The following is an 18,519-nucleotide window of genomic DNA, read 5'->3' as shown; positions in this document are numbered from 1 at the left end:
ACCAGGGATCAAACCCGTGCCCAGCAGTGGAAGCACGGAGTTCTAAACACTGGACTGCCAGGGAAGTCCCTGTGTGGGTATACTTTTAATCAGATTCATTCCTCTGTTTCTTAATTGTGAGAGAGAGGTAGAATCGGGACTAATGGGTTGACGCAACAGGGCTGGCTGTGGATAAGTTTCAATTCACTATAAGGAAGAAGTTTCTAAAGGTCAAAGTTGTCCAAAGTAGGAATGAGAGATGATGACATTCATCATTGGAGGTTATTAAAACTGATGCTGTAGAGCACTTGGCAGAAATGTGGCAATTGTACTGATTCCCAACTGGCTGTATTAGATAATCTGGGCAGATGCTAAAAGCAGAGGTTCCTGAGACCAGGCACATAGGGATGTTCTTGGATGTGTATTCTTACTAAGCTACCCAAGGGAGTCTCATGTTGGGGGAGGGGGAGAGGGGGGCAGGAATGCATCAGACACCTGCAAGGAACTCTGCCAATTCAAGAGTCTATAATTTCCCTCATAAGGTAATGGAAACAGCACTGTAATGGTAGCAAGGAATCCAGATTCTATCTTGGTTTGGTCCCTAAGAAGCTGTGTGATTTTTGAGCATATGACATCATGTCTCTGGTACTCGATTGTCCTGTCTGCAAAATAAGTGAGACTAGATGTGTCTTATGACACGGTAGGAATTTGTGTTTCTGAGGGTGGCCTGGAAGAAGCTAATCTTCAAAGTCCCTGGAAAATTCCTCATGACATTCAGATGATGGAGAGTTATCCTAGAATGACTGTCTAAGACAGCTGGGCAAGCTGGCTGGTTTCCTGGAGTTGGCAGGCATTCGGCCCAGGATATGTCTATAACATGCAGGGCAGGTGGGGAGTGGAGAGGGCTGGCAGGCTGGAAGCTGGAAACTCAGAAACCTCCTCATCTTGACTCCAACCACCATCTTTGTAACCTCGTTACTGCTCAAAAAGGAGGGCCCAAGGAGGCTGATCTGCTGTCCTGAAAAGGGAGTGATAAGGTGATCAGGAAATACCTTTCTGTGGGCACCCTGCCCAGAAATACCAAGGTTGGCAATTTTGTTTCTTATGAATGAGCCTTCCCTCCCAAAAGCCAATGAGTCTTGGCTTTTGATCTAATATTAGGTTCTCTTTCTTCCCTATTTTTCTTTCTCTAATTCTCCATCTGTGTTCCCTGAAGGTCATTTATTTGCTAAGCTTCACTCCTTATAGCTCTTAATTTTTCACTTTTTGGGGATAAATTGGGTTCTAATGGCTATCTCTTGTGTTTGATCTTCTCCTAAATATGCTCATTCCTTACCTCAGTACATTTACTCCCTGGGATGGCCTTCTTAGCCCCAAGATATCTGACCCACAGGTAAACTGATGGGCATTCCTTTACTCCCTTCATTCTACCAAGGTCTGTGAATTCATCTATGAGTTTCTATCTGAGAGGTGAAGATGATTTCCTATGTTGGCAGGGAAATTTCAAATCAAAATCAGAGAAGATGGGAGTGAGTTAGCAAATTACCTCAGGCTAAGCAAGGGACAGACCGGTACATAGCTTACAGATGAAGATGTACAAATTTTAGTACTCAGTCATGTCCCTGGAAACCCCTGCCACTAAGGCTCTGATGACTCTCAAATCCATATCTCTTACAGAAAATGTTCTCCAGAACTTCGTCCCTTACTTCCAACTGTCTCCTGGACAGCACCACCCTTTAAAACCTCCAATTCAACAGGACCAAGTCTGTTCCTGTGTCTTTTCTCCTAAACCTAAAGTTTCCTCAAGTCTTTATATTGGGTTAGATTAATAAAGGTTATCATTACTTTTGCTAAATTTATTTATTTAAATATTTATGTTTATTTTTATTCAATATTTATTATTGATAAAGATCTGCTCAATAAAGTTAGATCAGATATGTAAAAGCCAGAAGACAGGGAAGAAATAACATGATAGGAAAAGGTTTTACTTTTAGCAACAACAATCCAAATTGGTGTTTTCTATCCAGGTTCTGTATGGGTCCTGCAGGAATTCACCAGATAAATCTAATTTGTAAGGTAGAAAGTCAAGAAACACCTACCACCTCTCATTTCACTGATTCCAACCGACAGGTACCAAAATAATAGGAAGGTTGTAAACAAATGCACCAGAAAGCCTGCTTCAAAAGCGACTCATCTGAAAAAAAATAACATCCACTCAACTCTGATTTTTTTGTGTCACTGGGTTCCATGGGTCCCTTTGATGGCCACCTGTGAATTCTAGAAAATTTTATTTCAATGTTCTGCTCTTCTTACAACTATATCTTTCCCTCACCTCTACCCAAATTTCTCACTAATTTTTTTTTTTCAAAGTCCACATCCCCCAGGTTTATATTTTCCCTTTTATTTCAATTTTGATTTTTTTTTTTTGCAAATACATTCTTGTTCTGGGAACTTCTTCTTATACTCTAAAGCCTTCAGTTTGGAGTTTCTCACCCAGACTCACTCATTTGATCTATTACAAATGTATACATCTGCATATTTCTGTGTATTATGTTTATTTATTTGGTGTGGATCATTACCAATGCTTTTTTTTTTTTTTTTTAACTTCAGGATGACTTGGATAAATTGGTGAGATTTTCAGCTCAGTGTAGTAGCTGGACAGCACAGAGGTGGGCCTTCCAGTGGGGCTACTTCCTACAGATGAATATTCTTCTCATCTTTGATTTTAATCAGGCTGCTGAGAAAGTTGTGATCGGTAGCTTTCTTTCTAGAGCTTGTACTAGTGATGGTGTCTTGGATGCACTGGGACACATCTTACACGCTCCTCATGAATACATTCTTTGGGAGGAATCTTGCACTTCTCAGCTTTCATCAGAGGAACCCCATTATTGTGTTATTTGTCTCTTCTATCCCATTGAAATCACTTCCTGCTTATTCAGGTGGTAGGTCACATGTAGGTATGGACAGTTCACTGTCCAACAATGGAAGAGAGAAATGCCATGTTGGTTAAAACAGCCTCATTATGTCCATCATTTTTAAAATTAATTAATTAATTAATTGGCTGCTTTAGGTCTTCGTTGCTGCACGTGGGCTTTCTCTAGTTGCGGTGAGCAGGGGTTACTTTTCATTGTGGTGCACGGGGTCCTCGTTGTGGTGGCTTCTCTTGTTGTGGAGCATGGGCTCTAGGCATGTGGGCTTCAGTAGTTGTGGCACATGGGCTCAATAGTTGTGGCTCACGGGCTCCAGAGCACAGGCTCAATAGTTGTGGCACACGGGCTTAGCTGCTATGTGGCATGTGAGATCTTCGTGGAGCAGGGATTGAACCTGGGTCCCCTGCATTGGCAGGCAGATTCTTAACCACTGTGCCACCTAGGAAGTCCTATGTCCATCATTCTTAATCTTTACCTTTCAATCTTTACCAAGAAAATGGAGTCCCAATGCAGAAGAGATAAAGCTACTCCCAGCTGTTGGCCACAGAGGGGAAACTCTGATGTTGGTGATAAAACTCCTAAAATGTTTGAAAAGCTGTTTGCTGGTTTGTGAGGGGAGACTGGCTACTTCACAAATGGTTAGAAATGGAGGCTGCTGAGCAGGAGAAAAGTTGCAATATAGACCAACAACGGTTCTGTAGGCACAGCCTCCATTGGTGTAGTAACAGAGTGGCCATATATTCATGGATTTCTCCTTGGATTTGGTGCAATGTCAGCGATCTAGATTTTCTCTGTATGTGGCTCTCCACTCTAGTACCAGCAACTTCAGGAGGGTGAAGAGGAATAATGATTTCCTGAAACACCACCCCAGGGTTTCTCTCTAGGGGAGGCTGCTGGGGGTTAAGAGCTACGTGCTGCTGTGTTGGTGCTAGCTCTGTGGCTCTGGGTCTGAACATAATGCTTATGGGATTTGCTGCAACTGTGGTTCCATCCAACAGCATTACAATGGAATTCTTCACTGGTGTACACTGAAGATCTTGGGTATTGGTTGGAGTTGCTGAATGAATTTCCTGTGTTCTAATTGCTAATTCTTTCCTGTGCCAGAGCAGGTGCTGGCTGAATGATACGTTTGACATTTTGAACAGGTTTAGCATGAGTTTATCTTCTGTCATGGAGTTTGACTGGCCATCTCAACACCTGGGCTCTGCTAGCTGTATGGGACCTGATATTGCTGGACAGTAGACACCGAGTTAGTGTCTGGTTAAGCGGTGGTAGTTAGTCAGAAGGTGAGTATGTTGGCAAAATGCATCCTAACTCTATAGAATGGTCTGCTGATGCTACTCACGTCTGAGTCTTTTGAGGACTCCATCATTTAAACAGTTGTTTCTTAGCTTTCCCCACTGACTAGTGATGGCTAAGGTTGTTTCAGGACTGTTGTCAGTTATCATTCATCCATATGCTTTTCAGATCCCTGAATTTTGCGGTTATTGTCTCCTGTGTTTGGAAACAATTCTCCATGGATCTCTCACATAGAGGTACATCTTGAGAGTGAGGCATTGTTTGTCCTTTGTATTGGACTATATTTTCAAGGACATTTAATCCAAGGATGATGTTTACTTCTATGTTCGATAATTATAATGGCCTCCAACTTTGGGATTACATCTTCAAAAAAAATCCTTTATTATGATTTTGTGGCATTTCAGAAGAGAAAAGAGGTATATATTCAATCCATCGTGTTAACTTGGATCCAATTTTGAACGAGTTACCTTATGCCTCACATCTAGTCACCAAGTCCTATTGATCCTATATTCTACCTTTTCCTCAGATGTCTTGAATCTTACCATTCTTTCACAGTGGGCCCTGGAGGCATAGGTCCTGCCATTGACTAGCTGTGTGACCTTGGAAAAATAATGTTTGCTCTTGCATTTGCAGTTTCCTTGATTATAAGATGAAAAAGATACTAGTTCTTCTCTTACAGGATTTCTGTGAAGATTAAATTAGGTGTGGCTCTAAAGCTGTGGTTTCAGCTGATGCTATGGTGATTGTTCCTTGTTTTCTGCTTAGACTCCCTCACCTAAAGCTTCCCTAAGTAGTCTCAGATTCCCTATCTCTTCCTGCTCCATCTTTCATCCACTTCTAACACATACATGTGATTTATCCTCCTATTTAAAAACCTCTGATGGCAGCCCATTACCTTTAGGATAAAATCCACAAGTCAAAGTTCCTTTTTAATCTGTTATAAAGGTTAAATCTCATATCCTTTTATTCCCGTTGCTGTCCTGCCAGTGTGTTCCTCTCCCTAAAACACATACTTAACCATATCTTAAACTCCAACCACGTAAACAAGCTCATCCCTGCTGAAACCTGGCATATTTTCTTGTATCTGAGCCCATGAAAATTCTATTTTCTCCACTTGACATGACCTTCCCCAGCTTTCTCCTCATGAGTAAGGCCTGCTTCTAAAATTATTTCCTGTGGCAGATCATTAGAATAATGGCCTCCAGTAAATCATGTCTCCCTATTGTCAATGTGACATTGCTACTCCTGCACCAGGAGATGGAGTTGGTTTCTCCATCCTCTACAATCTAGGCTGATCTTGTGACTTGCTTTGAAGAACAGATTATGATGGACTTGACATTGTATGAGTTCTGGAGCCTGGGCCTTAAGAAACCTTTCTGTTTTCATCCTCTCTCTCGGAACTCTGACACTATCAGGCTGTGAAGCAGCCCAATCTAGCCTCCCGGGGGATACAAGACCATGTGGAGGAGAACTGAAGCCTCAGCAAAGAGTAGGCACCACTGCCAAGCAAGTGAGTGAAGCCATCATAGACCTGCTAGACTCAAATGAGCCATCAGATGACTAGGGCCACGTGGGTGAGACCAGAAGAAGAATTGCCCAGATAGCTAATGCATGGAATCATGATCGTGAAAAATGAAAATCATCATGGTTTGTGGTAGCTGGTTATATAGCAATATATAACCGATATACATCCGCAGTGAAATGTTCCAGATATACTCAAGAAAAACTCTTGATTCTCTCCTCTGGGTTTTGTTTATTCTTCTAATATAGCACATAGCTCATAGAACTATTGGTCTACCTGTATCTGTTTCTCTCACTAGATTGATAGCTTTTAAAAAGCAGAGATCAGGTTTTCACTCACTGTCATATCTCCTGGGCCTACCATAGCGCGTGGTACAGAGCAACCATGTGCATTTATTACCCAGGTCATAGACTCACCATTTCCTGAAATGCTTTCACCTGCTCTCTGGAACACATGTCAATTGTAAGAATTTTTTTTGATCCTCATCCTTTCAGTTAATATTCCTTTTATCTTCTTGTTCTTACCCAATAGCCCTGCTTCCCTGTAGTCCTCTTAGGTGGTGGCTGTCCTCCCCACCCCATGTCTTACACCCCATGGGGTTTGAAGGCAGGTAAGCGACCTCTTTGTTTCTCATGGCTTTATTCAGAAGGTCGTCAATCCCTCCCTTTTCTCTAAAGAACACTTAGCTTTGATCCTCATGACATCAGATTAAACTACCTGTACCCCTTGCTGTGAAAGTCACATACTGATCCCTGGGTCCCTGCCTCTCATTCCGTAAAGACTCACAAGCACCCTCTCTAACACTTCTCAGTAGTGATTTCAATATCCAGAGAGCTCAATCTTCCAAAATCATGACTCAGTTCTTTGACCTCCATCTTATCTTAGCTCCTTATTCCTAAGGTCATACCTTCCATCTTGTCACCACCAACAGACTGCAACCCCTCTACAACCTCAATTTCAAACACTCCACTATCCAATAACCACCTCCTATATTTTTAGCTCTCTTTCTCTCACCTTCAGCTCCAAAACTCCTTTACCACTGGAACCTACAAATTTATTGTAATCATTACTCTTCACTGTTCTTTACCATCTCATGTTCTCACTTCCCTCCTTACTCAATTAAAATTTAATGGTCAGTCATTTTAGCTCTTCTCTTGCCTCTCTTTTGATTTATCACACTCTCATACTTGCTATAGCCTTTTAAGGACCTCTAATGAAGTCTAATTTTCTACTTGATACAGGCCCAAAATCAAGGGAGCTAAATGTGGCTGGAAAAAGATTTGCCTCTCTTTAAATTCATAAATATTAATAATAATCAAGAGGGTCCTTAATGCTACCTAGCAGCCAGAACTCTGTTTCCCTTGTCCAATCTCTTTATTTTCTTCAATGACTATTTCATAGCTTCTAATCTCTTCCTAATCCTTTAACATCTCTACCATTTTTGCTTCCCATACTACTAAGAAAATTTAAACAATTGGAAGCTCTCACCACGCCTTTATGCTTATTTGTACCTCTGTGCATTTACTATGCTTCCCCTCCTCTTCCTATGAATACACTGTACATGTTTCTGGCTAAAGTTACTCACGTATCTGTGCATCAGATTCAATCCCTTACCTCTTTGTTGAAATCACTCCTTGAGTTTTTCCTCTTTCTCCTGCACCATTTCCCCTTCTTTATTGAATCATTTCCATCATCAAACAAACATATTGTGACTTTCATATTAATTTAAAAACCTACATATCCTAATCTCATTTACCCATTTAGATACTACTGTACTTCTTCCTATTAATGAAAACTCCTACAAAGATTAATAATACCCGCTACCTCAAGTCACTCTCCTCCCATTCTGACTTGAATCCACTCCAATAAGGCTTTTTGCTCTCAATGCTTCATGGAACATGAACTTACCAAGGTCAGCAGTGAAAATCAGTGGTTGATTCTCAGACCTTATCTTACTTGACTATCAGCCATATTTGATAGAGTAGATGAACTCTACTCTTCCTTGAAATACTTTCTAGAAAATTTGGCTTCCAAGAAACTATACCCTCCTGATATTCCTTATCTCTGGCTACTCTTTCTCAGTTTCTTTTGTTGATTTCTTCTTTTCTCCATGACCTCTATATACTAGAATATCCCAAGTTTTAGGACTTGGACTATGTTTTCTATCTACACTCCCTCCCGTGGTGAGCTCATTAATCCCATGGCTTTAAATAACATCCATATGCCGATGACTTATGTCCCAGCTCAGACTCTCCCTTAAATATCTAGATCCACAAATCCAAGTGCCTACTTGTTATTTTTAGTTGAATGTATAATAGGTCCCTAAAATTTAACATGTTTAAAAATGAAATTTTTGCAAAAACAGACATATAGATGGAACATGTTAGAAAGCCCAGAAATAAACCCATGCATTTATGGTCAATTAATCTACAACAAAGCAGGAAAGAATATACAATGGAGAAAAGACAATCTCTTCAATAAGTGGTACTGGGAAAACTGGACAGCTACAGGTAAAAGAATGAAATTAGAACATTCTCTAACACTATATACAAAAATAAACTCAAAATGGATTAAAGACCTAAATGTAAGACCATTAAAGGCCATAAAACTCTTAGAGGAAAACATAGGCAGAACACTCTGACATAAATCACAGCAATATCTTTTTGGATCCATCTCCTAGAGTAATAGGAATAAAAACAAAAATAAACAAATGGGACCTAATTAAACTTAAAAGCTTTTGCACAACAAAGGAAATCGTAAACAAAATGAAAAGACAACCTACAGAATGGGAGAAAATATTTGCAAATGATGCGACTGACAGGGATTAATTTCCAAAATATACAAACAGCTCATATAGCTCAATATCAAAAAAAACAAACAACCCAATCAAAAAAACAAACAACCCAATCAAAAAAACAAACAACCCAATCAAAATATGGGCAGAAGATCTAAATAGACATTTCTCTGAAGAAGACGTACAGGTGGTCAACATTGCTAATTATTAGAGAAATGCAAATCAAAATTACAATGAGTTATCACCTCACACTGGTCAGCAGGGCCATCATCAAAAAATGTACAAATACTAAACGCTGGAGACGGTGTGGATGAAAAGGAACCCTCCTACACTGTTGGTGGAAATGTAAATTGGTATAGCCACTATGGAGAACAGTATGGAGGTTCCTAAAAAAACTAAAAATAGAGTTATCATATGATTCTGCAGTCCCACTCTTGGGCATATACCTGGAGAAACTGTAACTCAAAAAAGATACATGCACCCCAATATTCATTGCATCACTATTTACAATTGTCAAGACATGGAAGCAACCTAAATGTCCATTGACATATAAATGGATAAAGAAGATATGGTATACATGATGTACACACACACACACACACACACACACACACACACAATGGAATATTAGCCATAAAAAAAATGAAATGATCATTTGCAGCAACATGGATGGACCCAGTAATTATCATAATAAGTGAAGTAAGTCAGACAGAGAAAGACAAATAGCATATGATATTTCTTATATGTGGAATCAAAAAAAATGATACAAATGAACTTATTTACAAAACAGAAATAGACCCACAGACATAGAAAACAAACTTATGGTTACCAAAGGGGAAAGGGGTGGGGGAGGGATAAATTAAGAGTTTGGGATTATATATATATATATATACACACAGACACACTACTATATATAAAATAGATAATCAACAAGGACCTACTGTATAGCACAGGGAACTATACTCAATATTTTATAATAACCTAAAAGGGAAAAGAATATGAAAAAGAATATAAATATTTGTATAACTGAATCACTTTGCTGTACACTTGAAGCTAACACAACATTGTATTAAATCAACTATATTTCAATAAAAAATAAAAATGAAAATGAGTTTTTTGATTTCTTATGCTTCAGCTACACAAACAAATAAACCCCCTGCCCCACTCATAGTCTTCCTTATTGAACTTAATGGCAACTCCATTCTTCTAGTTACTCAAGCCCAAACATGTGGAGTCATCATCATTTCCTTTCTTTCTCTCATATTCTACATTCGATCTAGCCCCCAATACTTTTCTGCCTTTAAGCTTGAATTGGAATCTGACCACTTCACATATTTCTAGTGCTGACAGCCTAGTCTGAGTCGCCATTTTTACAACAGCCTCGTATTTAGCGCTTAACCTCCCAACTCCCCAGAGTACACAGAAAGGGATAGAGTGAGTCTGTTGAAATATAAGTCAGAGCATGTCACCATGCTCAAAGCCCTCCAGGGGCCTCATAATGACCAAGAGGCTACATGATCTAGCTCACCATTATTACTCTGACTTCATCTCTATTATCCCTTTTTTTCTTCACTCTATTCAAGTTCCCTCTTCTTAGTTCCTCAATACGCCAGGAATGTGCCTACCTTGGAATTTTAGCACTGGCTTTCTGGAATGCTCTTTCCCTCAATATCCACATAATTCAATCCCTCATCTCCTTCCATCTTTACTCAGATGTCACCTTCTCAGGAAGTTCTTGCTTGGCCACTAGTTCCAAAATTTTAACACTCCTATCCCCTCATCATACATAATTTTTCTCACTGGTTTTTATCGCTAAGGAAATTCTGCAAATTTTCCTTATTTATTTTGCTGTCTTCTCCACTAGAATCTAAATCCCATGAGAGCAGAAATTTTGATCTGTTTTATTCACTTCTGAATCCCCAGTGCCCAACAATGCTTAGAAAATAGTAAACACCCAGGAAATATTTGTTGAACGAATGACCAAGCATATTGAAAGAAGTACCAGATGAAAATTTTATATATAAAAATAAAGTAATTCAAATTAAACACCTAAAAGTTAGATTAAAGATATTTTTCAGATAACAGCACAATGTCAATGATAGAGATATATGCCACTGCTCATTTTATGAAGCTAGCATAAACTTGGTACTGAAACCAGCAAGGAGGGTAAGTAAGAAAAACAACAGATCAATCTTGCCCATGAAAATAACTACAAAAATCTTAAACAACATTTTGTCAAGCAAAATCCAGAAATGTATGAAAAAATATAATATATCATAGCCAATACTAGGGTATAATTCCATTTATATAAATTTCAAAATTAGAGTACACTAAGAATACAAGCATCTTTCGTTATCCAAATCTACTTGGTTGGTACTTGAGTTCAAACAGTGACAGTCCGAATAATCAGCTGGGATCCTTATGGGTACCTCAACTGAGTGCATCCATCTTTTAAAGTAACATATAATATATTGACTCTTTTATTTTTTGGTGTGCTGTTCTATGAATTTTGACCTATGTATAGATTCATGTCACCACCATCAACCTGGTCAGAATACAGAATTTTTCTATCACCTCATAAAATCCCCTCATACTATTTCTTTGTAGTCAGACTCTCCCCCAACTCCCAATCCCTGGCAACTATTGATCCATTCTCCATCACTATAGTTGGTTTTTTTGTTTATTTTTTAGAATGTCATATAAATGGGATCATATAGCATGTAACCTTTTGAGACTGATTTTTTCATTCAGACAAATGACTTCGAGATTCATCCAAGTTGGTGCATATATCAATAGTTCACTCCTTTTTACTGCTGGATGTGGATGTACCACAGTCTGTTTATTCATTCACCCACTGAAGGATACTTGGGTTGTTTCCAGTCTTGGGAGATAATAGATAAAGTTACTATGAATATTGACAAGTTTTTGTTTGAGTGAAAATTTTCTTTTCTTGTGGATAAGGACCTAGGAGTAAGATTGCTGGGTCACATGGTAAGCGTATATTCAACTTTATAAGAAACTTCCAGAGTAACTGCATCATTTTACCTTCCCACTAACAGTATGTGAAAGTTCTAGTTGCTCCATAACCTCGTCAGCACTTGGTATTGTCAGGATTTTTATTTTAGCCATTCCATAGGCATGCAGTAGAAACTTAGTCCTTTTGGCTCCCCAAAATTGGAAAGCAAATAGCCAGATTTTGATAGTTATGGAATCACCCAAAATTTTATCTTAATGTATTTGGTTATTTGTTCCGATAGCAAGGGATACATACCTATGTGGAAAGATTGTGAAGAAAAGTAAGAATTTGTTTAGTATAAAAGTAGATAGTGGTTCCCCTGGTGGAAAGGGATGTAGATGCCATCCACCACACTCCCCAGAGGCTCTAAGGTACCGATCATGCATTATTTATGAAGTGACACAGTGGTATATGTGACCTGTTCTATTCGTCTTCTTGAGATTATACCCATGTGTTTGATAGATTTCACAATTAACAATTTTCAAAGAGATATCTGAGCACACAAAACACACAAAAACCCCAAAGTAATGCAGAAAAACATTTTAAAACCACTTCTTTTGGGAGTTCAAGTATGAGTTAAAACATTTTAAAGCATTTTGTAGAATTTAAATAGAAGACTTTCTTAAAGCTTGTTTAAAACTAATTTATTTAATATTTCTATGCTTGTGTATACCCCATAGGTCAAGTGGCTGACAGGCTAGCCAGCTTATTAATGAGCTTGTTTCTTTCCAGAAGCCTCAACCACAGGCTGGTCATGGTTAGACTATTCTTAATGACTGGCAAAGAGTAGCTTCTTCCTAGAAACGAGGCCCAGAACTCAACTTTATATAAGAAGCACATTGAACATATCATCTTTGTTATTCACAAATTATTAGACACCTCCCAAGTCACAATTAAGGCTACACAACACTTCAGCAACACTGCCTTTTTGTCATCAACACCTTGTAAGGAGAATATTTACCTGTGACGACACTGGGGATTTTGGAAAGGAAGCTCTTCACTGTTCTGATGGGCACACCCCCTGTCTTGTCATCTTGCATCTTTGTAATGATGTCTTCAATCTGAAAGAGATTAAAGAAAAGAAGTGTTATTGTATCTCACAAAGTTAAAGTAAATGGTACCTTTATAAATAGCCAAAATGTGGGAACATGGATGCCAACAAGAGATGTCAGGAAAAGCCTCTGCCTCAGTCAATAAATGTAGTAGCAGGATCTTCTGTGGGTCTAGTGCTGGGGATGGGGAGGCCAGGGATTATATAAAGAGCAGAAAGCATGGTCTATAAGAATAGCCCCCTGCCCCCAGTTCCACAAGATAAGGAGAAAGAAATTCTTGATGGGATCCAATATGTAATTCAATATGTAATGTGATGAAACTCCTCCTCTTTCCCAAGTTGAGTTTATATGTAGTTTGAACCATATGAAACTGCCATATTCAACCTAAAAAAAAGGCAATCTCCTATAGTTTAACCTAATACATTAATATACTGCTGCTGGAAGTATAGGCAGGGCTGCTTTTAGGACCAGAGAAGGATCCAGCCAGAGTCCCATAGGGGAAAAAATAAAGAGTATAAATCAAGACATGGAAAGCGCTGATCCAGAGAAGCTGGAGGACAAGTCTCATGATTGTGAGTGGTGGTGTGAGGGGGGTCACCTTGAGCCAGGACTAAGATGAGCAAGTACAGGATCCTTTCCTTTTGGACCAGGGAGGACCACACCATCACGAGAAAGACCATGGTGGGCTATGGCCTGGAGCCAAGTGAAATTGTATTGATGAAACAATTCACTGTGTACATATACTGAAAACAGAATAGAGAGAGGAGAGGGACTACCAAGGATGCAGGTGCCTAAACTGGGAAACCAATCTGTAGCTGAGAATTTACAAGCCAGATGTAATTTCCTGGGCAGAAATCTTTGGAATAGGATTTCTGTCCCCGTAACAAGGACATAGATCTTTTTGTTTGGTGAGTGGTGGGGGAGGGCAACCGGAAAAGGGGAGAAGATAGTGTTTAGTTTTATCACATATTTTGTTCCCCTAAGCAACAGAATGTATTTGAAACACCAGGATGGATTCTCTGAGTGCTCCCAGAGTGGAGTCACTTAATTTTAAGTCTAGAAATGTAAAGCTGTAGTTTATCTCGTCTAATGTGACAGTGGTTTAATATATCACACCAGGAAAGAGGGTCATTCTCTGCAGACCTGTATTCTGTTAGATGACAGGATAAGGAGGATTTTCATCCACTTTCTTGTTAATAGTCCCATCTAGAGTCCCATCTTCTGTCCTCTAAACTCAACCCAGCGATTCAGAGTAGATTGAGTATTTATTACTCATTGATAGTCAAGGAGAGTTATTCCTAGAAAAATGATCATATTTTCAAAGTGATCTATGCTGTTGATCTAGTGTGCTATGTGAAACCAGAAGTTATCAGTTACATTACTGCTTTTTATGAAATGGCCTGGAAGTCACTGGGAATTGGAGGAAAGCCAATAGTTCAATTCAGTTAGACCCCTGATGTGACATTAGTTGGTAAAAGTTCATCTGTACTGATGTGGACTGGATTTAAAGACTGGCAGAGAACATCTCCATGATTTTTTTTTTCCTCTGCTCTATTTAGTTGCTTTATAACACCATTGAATCTTTTTTTTTAAAGAACTTTTATTGAGATACAGTTAACCGACAATAAACTGCATATATTTGGAGTGTACAATTTGGTATCCTAATCTCCCAATTCATTCCCCCCGCAACCCACCCCACTTTCCCCACTTGGTGTCCATATATTTGTTCTCTACATCTGTGTCTCTACTTCTGCCTTGCAAACAGGTTGATTTGTACCATTTTTCTATAGTCCCCACAGATGTAACACCATTGAATCTTAAAAGGACTTGTTTACTAAAGAAGCAGACCTATCTTTTTATGTTGGCACACAGTGTACCAAGAGTTAGATCACTCATCAGAGGCTACCGCTAGATTCAAAGGACAGTCCCCTTAAGTGACCAGAAATACGATAACATTCCAGCAGTAGTTTATAACATCAGGGGTGTAGAAGAATGTTTCCTTGGTCCCCAATTCTTGACTCCTCCTCAGTATTAACATACACCCAGATCCTTACCCTGGCTTCATGATGGGCAGAAAGTCTGCTTCTTGACTCCGGGGCTTAGCCATGTGACTTGCCCGGCTCATGGGATGTTATTGAATGTAATGTGAGGAGAGGCTTTCAATGTACTTGTATGGTGATTCTTATGCTCTTCCCCGGCCCTCCTGCATCAGATAGTTGTTGTTCCAAAGAAAGTGAGAGACATCTGGAGCAGAAGGGACCCAACCCATAGCTAGATCAGTCAAAACTCAGCTGACCTGCAGACTCGTGAGCGGGAAATATATGCTTATTGTTATATGCCACTGAATTTGGGTGATTTACTGTATAGAAAAATTGCAGCTATAGCTGACTGATAGAAAGGGCTCTGAAAAAAATGCAATTTCAAAATTACTGAAGTCACAACAAATATCTGGTCATAAGAATCAATAAATCTTAGAGGTGGGGTATCCTAGAATCCAACCCTTTTAAAGAATGAAGAAATTCCATCTACACCATTCACCGTGTGCTTAAAAATTCTTAGGGTCTATTCTACCAACATTATGTCAGGCTAATTAGTGATAGCTGAGTTTGATTCTATAGCATCTTCCATTGTGACATCAGTGAATAATACTGTCTCTGAAATTTTTTTCATGGTTTTTCAAGAAATGGTGAGAGTACAAACCTACCAAAAAAATCAAAAATGGGTTCCCAGGGAACTTCCCTGGCACTCCAGTGATTAAGACTCCACGCTTCCAGTGCAGGGGGCACAGGTTTGATCCCTGGTCAGGGAACTAAGATTCCACATGCCCTGTGGCATGGCCAAAAAAACCAAAACCGAAGCCATAACCAAAAATCCCAAATACTGCTTTATGGTTAAAAAAAAAGTGGGCTCCCAGGAGCTTATATAGATTATGACAAACATTTTCAGAACATCTATGTTATAATAAATATGTCCTAGGTATTTTAAATATCTATTTTTCTCAGTCTTAAAATGTATTTAACAAAGATATTGAAATTAAGGTTCAGAAAAGTTAAGTGATTTATCCAAGGACACACAGCTAATAAGTGGCAAAGTCAAGATTCTTACCCAAGTCTTCCTGTCTCCAATGCCCAAGCTCTGTCTATCAAATCGAAGATTCATCTTTTATCCTCAACCAGTGCCTGCCAACATGCTTTTTAGATAGAAGGCACTTAACACTGTTTGCATTGAAGGGAAAGTTTATCTCAGTCCTAAGAGGGTAGAGGAGAAAAAAGAGAAATTGATCCAGATAATCAGATTCTCAACCATCTCAGGGTTTATTTTGGCCCAATGACTGCTGGTGCCTTGTTGCTCAGCATTTTCTCTCTCTGTCCCAGAGGCTTGGTTGGTTTTATCTTCTATTGGTAGATGAGAGCTCCTGGGTTGGGAATGGGGAGAGGGGAGGTATATACTTTTGTTTTCTTGACTGTTCCATTCCATCTAACTTTTGGTACCTTTTGTTCCTGAAGAAGAGCAACATCAATTCCCTGACATCCTTTAATATGAAGTTCTGTGTCATCAGAGAGCATGTTGGACCGAAGTTACCCTGTGCCAATCAATAAGCAGGTGACCCTTATCTGACAGCCAAGTGATGTGGAGAAACCACATGGCCAGCTCAGCCAGTTCTGCCTGGATGGCTCACAACAACCAGATGCCCTTCTCCAAGGAGCTCAAAGCTCAGCACTGACAAGCAGGTAAAACATCCTTCCAAACAGTGGGGAAAATGGAAAGCACTATGCCATAGAGTGGATTTTCTTTGAAAAGAGGACTATTATGAGGGCAGTAGACATAATTCACTGAAGTAGCCATGAGGTGTAAGAGAGGACTGGGGAGAAGCAATCCTCTCTTTACAAACTGAAGCCACAGCAGAAGAATAGGAAGAACACTGGTCTGAGGCTCAAGAGAAATGCCAGCCTCAGCTTCACTGATTTGCTGTGTTGACCTTGGACAATTTACTTAACCTCTCTGGACTTCACTTCCCTCATGTCTACAGCTATAGCCCTGGTTGCTAAACTGAGACTTCTAGTTCTAAAACATGAGAGACTTCTCTGACTTGACAGAAGCAAAGCTGTGTCTGCGAGGAAGGAATAGGACCAGCAATCAGATCCCTGGGTTCCATTTTGCCCATCTGCCAGGTGGATCTACGCAGAACGCTGGGCTGAGCAATGCCAGGTTGGGGAAAGGTGCTGGGCAGGACCACGGATTTCTGATGTTTTTAGAAATCATTTTGGACAGATGGCATCAGAAGTCAGACAGAGACAAGATCCAAAGAGGCCTTGACACTGCCCTTTCTTGGCCAGCTCCATCTCTGCTCAGATAGATGGCATGCCTAACAGAAATGACTAAGAGCCAATATTAGTTTTGTTTGTGTAAATTAATTATCCAATAACTAATTTATTTAGCACCTCCAATCTTTCCTCAGTGGAAGATTAGAAAACTTCCAGAATAGGCAAACTATGTTGCCATTATTAAAAAAAAAAAAAAAAAATCCACCACTACTTCAGCAAAGAAGGCAGACTATGCCTCAGGCATGAAGGTCTTTTTTATTGAAGCATTTTATCTTGACTTTGCAATCACTTGCCTATTTCTAGCTACTAATGACTGTCAACTTCAGCTCCTGCATTCATTAAAAACCCCTTCTGTTTTGGTGTTTGCGAATGAGTGAAAATGACTCTTTGGACACATCTTATCAGCCCGGAGGCAGGAATCAGAGCTGGCAAATGATAATCATATTTCTTAATCCAAAACAGGCATGCTTCACTGAGCATGCTCTGTCCCATATGTGGTCCATAAGATCAGGCCATTTCTCACTTTTATTTTTAAAAACACAGCACGCAGCTATTCTCAACTTTTAAATGTCCTCAGCTTCACCTACTGGTTTAGTGGACATTTAATGAGCATCTACAAAGTGCCAGGCACTGATTTAGTTTCTATGGTTACAGAAAGTAGGTAAAAGACAAAATCTGTTCCTCTTCATTGTGGACTAATAAACTTCCTAAAGATTCAGGGATCTATGCTGTGTTGGAGACAACAGAGCCAAGTGTGAGTTCCAAAGAAGCTAGAAACACTAAGGAATACCACTTTCAGAAGCCTCAGAGGAGGAACCATCAAGACTTCCTCCCTGGTGGCTCAGTGGTTAAGAATCTGCCTGCCAATGCAGGGGACATGGGTTCGATCCCTGCTCCAGGAACATCCCACATGCCGCGGAGCAGCTAAGTCCGTGCGCCACAACTACTGAGTCTGTGCTCTAGAGCCTGTGAGCTGCAACTATTGAGCCCTCGTGCCACGACTACCGAAGCCCGTGAGCCTAGAGCCTGTGATCCGCAACAAGAGAAGCTACGGCAGTGAGAAGCCCACCCACCACAAGAAAGAGTAGCCCCCGCTCACAACAACTAGAGAAAGCCTGTGTGCAGAAATGAAGACCCAATTCAGCCAATAAATAAATACAATAAAATAAATAAAAGCTTAAAAAAAAAGATTTCCTCCCTTTTTCTCCATCCCATTCAAAAGCAGCAGAATTTTGAGATTCCCTGTACTAGCTATGACAATGATTGCAATGCCTGCTCATTTGTGTTCAGTTAAACTTACTTTTGAATCACCGTATCAGCCTAGAATGCTTTTGACAGAAAGTTAAAAAAAAAAAAATCCAAACTCAGAACAGCACGGAGTAATATTCCATTGTATATGTGTACCACATCTTCTTTATCCATTCCTCTGGTGATGGGCATTAGAGACTGCCATACAGAGTGAAGTAAGTCAGAAAGAAAAAACAAATATTGTATATTAACACATATGTGGAATCTGAAAAAATTGGTATAGACGCTCTCATTCAGAAAGCAGAAACTGAGGCACAGATGTAGAGAACAAATGTATGGATACCAAGGGGGAAG

At 39.7% G+C, this 18,519-nt stretch overlaps 1 protein-coding gene across 1 annotated transcript in view; it reads right to left on the bottom strand.

Moving 5' to 3' along the window:
* Positions 1-18,519, bottom strand: part of RGS6 (regulator of G protein signaling 6) — a 543,968-nt gene that overhangs the window by 160,650 nt on the left and 364,799 nt on the right. Inside the window, 1 exon segment of the mRNA XM_057732396.1 lies at positions 12,502-12,601. Within this exon segment, the coding sequence (XP_057588379.1) occupies positions 12,502-12,601 (100 nt within the window).

The sequence above is a fragment of the Hippopotamus amphibius genome, chromosome 4 (genome assembly GCF_030028045.1).
Source record: "Hippopotamus amphibius kiboko isolate mHipAmp2 chromosome 4, mHipAmp2.hap2, whole genome shotgun sequence".
NCBI lineage: Eukaryota > Metazoa > Chordata > Mammalia > Artiodactyla > Hippopotamidae > Hippopotamus > Hippopotamus amphibius.
This window is presented reverse-complemented; position numbering and strand designations above follow the sequence as displayed.